The sequence below is a fragment of the Electrophorus electricus genome, chromosome 2, assembly GCF_041902795.1.
Source record: "Electrophorus electricus isolate QZ-2024a chromosome 2, ASM4190279v1, whole genome shotgun sequence".
Classification (NCBI taxonomy): Eukaryota; Metazoa; Chordata; class Actinopteri; order Gymnotiformes; family Gymnotidae; genus Electrophorus; species Electrophorus electricus.
Window position 1 is genome coordinate 6492180 of NC_137498.1, and position 3876 is coordinate 6496055.

Consider the following 3876-nt stretch of genomic DNA (forward strand, 5'->3'; position numbering starts at 1 on the left):
ATTTTTTCATTTTTATTTATTTTTCTCTTTACATTATTATTGTGGTGACCATTGTTGGCTAGAGGAGGATGGGCCCCACCTTTGAGTCTTGGTTCCTCTCAAGGTTTCTTCTTCATGCTCTAAGGAGTTTTTCCTTGCCACTGTTGCCCTTGGTTTGCTCACTGGGGGCTTGGACTCGGACATTTGTAAAGCTGCTTTGTGACAATTTCTGTTTTAAAAAGCATTATATAAATGTTGTTTTGATTTGATTTGAAAGAACTCCAAACTGAGTCACAGGTCAGTCAGAGAGTTTGGAGGTTAATGTATGTTTGTCACATTGCCATGTCTGTTTCAGAATTACACAGTTCCACATGTAATATGTGTATGAAACACTGACAAATATCATTAACATCCCTAATGTCTTAGTTGCCCTTGATGTCTAGAGACGCTAAGATTGGTTTGTAAAAAATTAAGACCCATTCAAGTTTCATTTAAAAACTTTATTAACGTGCAGATGCCTGAGTTTGTGTACATCTGTATTCACTGTGCCATCAGAAGTAATCCAACAGTCTGTTTCTTTTTCTCATATCTGGTTTATGGGAACTGGACTAAGTCTGAAAGCTGCATTTTATATTTAGTTTGTTTATAGCTAAACAAAGTCACTTCTGTAATGTCTGTTGCTGACTAAACAACACAACCTTTAGCCTTTAATAGATAATATAGAGACATGATTATATTTGTTACTAATTGATATGAGAGATAACTCAGTAGCACTAACACTGTATTGCTGACAAGATTGTGTGGGAGACATCTGCTACTACACAGTGGGGTCGGTGATCTTTCCCATGAAGAGGATACTCCTGGTGTTCTTCTCCACAATGAAGACTAGGAAGGGTCTACTGACTTCCATTTTGAAATTAAAGTATGAGTAGTACACGATTTCAACAGTAGTGGCAGCTGCAGCCTGAGTGCCCTGCTCATCCACGCTGAGGACGGCCTTGTGCAGGACCTGTGGGGAAGGACCAATCTGGGCAGTCATTGAATGACACTTTAATGTATGTATGCAGTAGATGCATTAACTTCTGAACAGTCCTTGATGGACAGCAGTTGGAATTTGGCTGCTGCTTCTCATTAGTGTGTTGACTGGATGTAAAATCATTGTGCAGTGTGTTGATTGTAAAGTGTCCTTGGGTACTGAGAAAGGCGCTATAGAAGTGTAACTACATATTGTATCATATCAAGAGAGGCAAACCTAGAAATTCATTGTTTTATTTGAGGCTCAGAGTGCAGACAAAATTCTACTGGATATTTAAGATGGGCAGTCTCTGCCGAGATCCCACCAAATTTCTCGTTACAGAAGAGAGTGATCAAATCAGTGTTCTTACCAAAACAAAAAGGCATCAGAAATCCATCAGTTTTTTTTTTCCCCAAGGACCCCCCAGACATCTACTGAGATGGTTTTAAATAATATTTCCCAAACTCATAATGTGACACTTTAAACATGAGAGTGAATCTCTTGAAATGTTTCTCCACATACCTTGGAAACTGCCAACTTGGCCACCTTATTGATTCCAGAGAAGTCTGCGCTGTCTGAGAATGCATCAATCATTCCCATGTCCTTCAGAGTGTCCCCAAGACAGGAGGAGGCAGACACTGAGAACTTGGGCATATACAAGTCCAAAGTACTGGAGAGAAGGCAAATGCACTCTTACATGGAATAATATAAGCAAAAAATAATTATTTAAAACATTTTTGCCCTTGTTAACCTTGTCAGGGAGTAAAGGTTCTACTTTTTGGTACTACTATATATCTATAAGTGAAATTATATTTTTAAAAGCATTTCATGATACATTACGTTTTGTGGACTTTGTCCTTCCAGTACTTGAGGTGATCCTTGCTGATGTGTTTCTCCAACTCCTCCATTTTTCCCTGGTCAGGCAGGACGATGATCATGGAGGCATTTCCATTATATGGCAGCATGATAACGGACGTAAAGTTGCCCTGGTCATAGTAGAAGTCATATTCACCATTTCTGTTCATCATATCCACAGACACTGTGGTGTTCTCATCCACATGAAAGTCAGCTTTGCTGGTGTCCTCCACTTTAAAAGCCTCTTGCCATTTACCTGACAGAGTGAAATACAAAACTGGTTACTGCAGATCAGGTGAAATACATGAAAATTATTTAATCTCTAGTGGGTTCTACTTGTCTACTCTTACCTTTGAAATACACATAGTTGATGAGCATCATCACAGTGTCAACATCCAGACTCTTGACCATATCAGTGATCATGTCCTTGGTCTTTTTGGCAATTAACTTGTTGATCTCTTGCACAGCGACTTCAGGTGTGGAAAAGTCCACACTGAAGGCTTCACCTTTGTAGAAGTGCTGGATATCTTTCAGAAACTTGTCTTCAGGCTTGAAGCCTTTTTGTACAGCTGCAGCTCCTCCTATCTCCAACAGTAGGGCATCCTGGCTGTGGTCCAGCAAGTGGAGAAGGTGCTCATAGCCTTCATTGACCTGATCAGCTGTGAGAGCACTGTAGTCCAGAGTGCTGAAGATTTGTGAGTGGGTATTACCCTTGGCCCCCAGGGCCAGCATGGATAGAGCCATGGAGATACTCAGAGGAGAGAAGAACATATTCTTGCCCTGGGTGTCAGGATGGCTGGCCAGCTTCTTGTAGAGGGAGAAAGCAAAGTCTGCATTGTGGGGTGAGAGTTTGTGGCAGGGTTTGTCTTCTCCATCGTGGTGGGGGTGGGCTGCATCCTTGCTATGATGGAGATGTTGATGGTGATCTGCTGAATGGTCATGATCATGATCCTGGTCCTTGATGCCTACAGTCCAGTCCACTGACAGTATGAGGACAACAATCAAATGGCACTGGACCTTTCCCCACATTTTAACACCTGCAGAAGCACTGCACAGATTTGAAATGTATCACACTCAGGTTCATTTAAACACATTAGAAAATAGTCAATACATGGATTTTCATAAGAGAGGTATATACGTGATAGCCTGCATGGAGACTACTTTTGAGTCGTCTTTAATTCTGTTTTTACATTTTTAAAGATGTAATAGATCGCTGTTGAAGTGTTTGTCATTTAGTTCAAACAAGATCTGAGGAAAAAATTACTTGTATCTCCAGAATATCAGTCATCTTACAGTACATTTACTTACCATCCACGTCCTGTCAGCAGTAAACTATTGGGATTGAGTTCATACATTTTATAGCCTGTTTGGTGTAATCTGAGGTCAGTCCTTTAAACATTAACCACTGAGGGGCTGTTTCAAATAAAGCAGGAACATTGCACAGTATTTATCCTTTAATTAACATTACTGATGCCAAAACCCTGTACACTGGCATCGTTAGCTCTGGTATTGATTCCTGTGAGGCTGTGTAGTCTCATTCCAAACTTAGCTGCTGTGGTCTTCGAATACACTAACTGATCTGTGTACATAAGTGCAGCTCTTTTTATCAGCTATACAGGATGGCAGTCTTTTTTCATATTAGCTAACGTGTACTTAGTACTTTCAGAGCTCTTTGTATTCTCGGAACCACTGACCTCTCTGAGAACCTTCACACAGCTTGAACGATTCCTCGCCATCGCAGCCAGTTTTGGAAGCTTTTTGAAAGTGCATATTTAGCCACACAGCACGTTTCAGTCTCAGGTGTATGTATTTTTATTTTATTTATTTACCTCATATTTCAATTTAAGCTTGTATCGTTTGCTCTGCTGTCCCATTTACCATCAGGGTCAGCTGCAAGCTCCATCTCTGAGCCTTTATGTGGTTTAAATGCACAGACATGTTGTAGAGTTAGCCACACTGCTAGCAATAATATCTGACTAAATTAGCTTAGCATTTCTCATCATGACGGTTGAGCAGATTGTGAAACA

General features: G+C 40.5%; 1 protein-coding gene across 1 annotated transcript; it reads right to left on the minus strand.

Moving 5' to 3' along the window:
* Positions 1-682: 682 nt before the first annotated feature.
* LOC145659999 (alpha-1-antitrypsin homolog) lies at positions 683-2878 on the minus strand. The gene is made up of 4 exons (XM_081723962.1): positions 2200-2878; positions 1835-2105; positions 1517-1664; positions 683-988 (listed from the first exon to the last, which is right to left on the minus strand). The coding sequence occupies exons 1-4, from the start codon at positions 2876-2878 to the stop codon at positions 797-799; spliced, it is 1290 nt and encodes a 429-aa protein (XP_081580088.1). The 3' UTR covers positions 683-796.
* Positions 2879-3876: the final 998 nt, after the last annotated feature.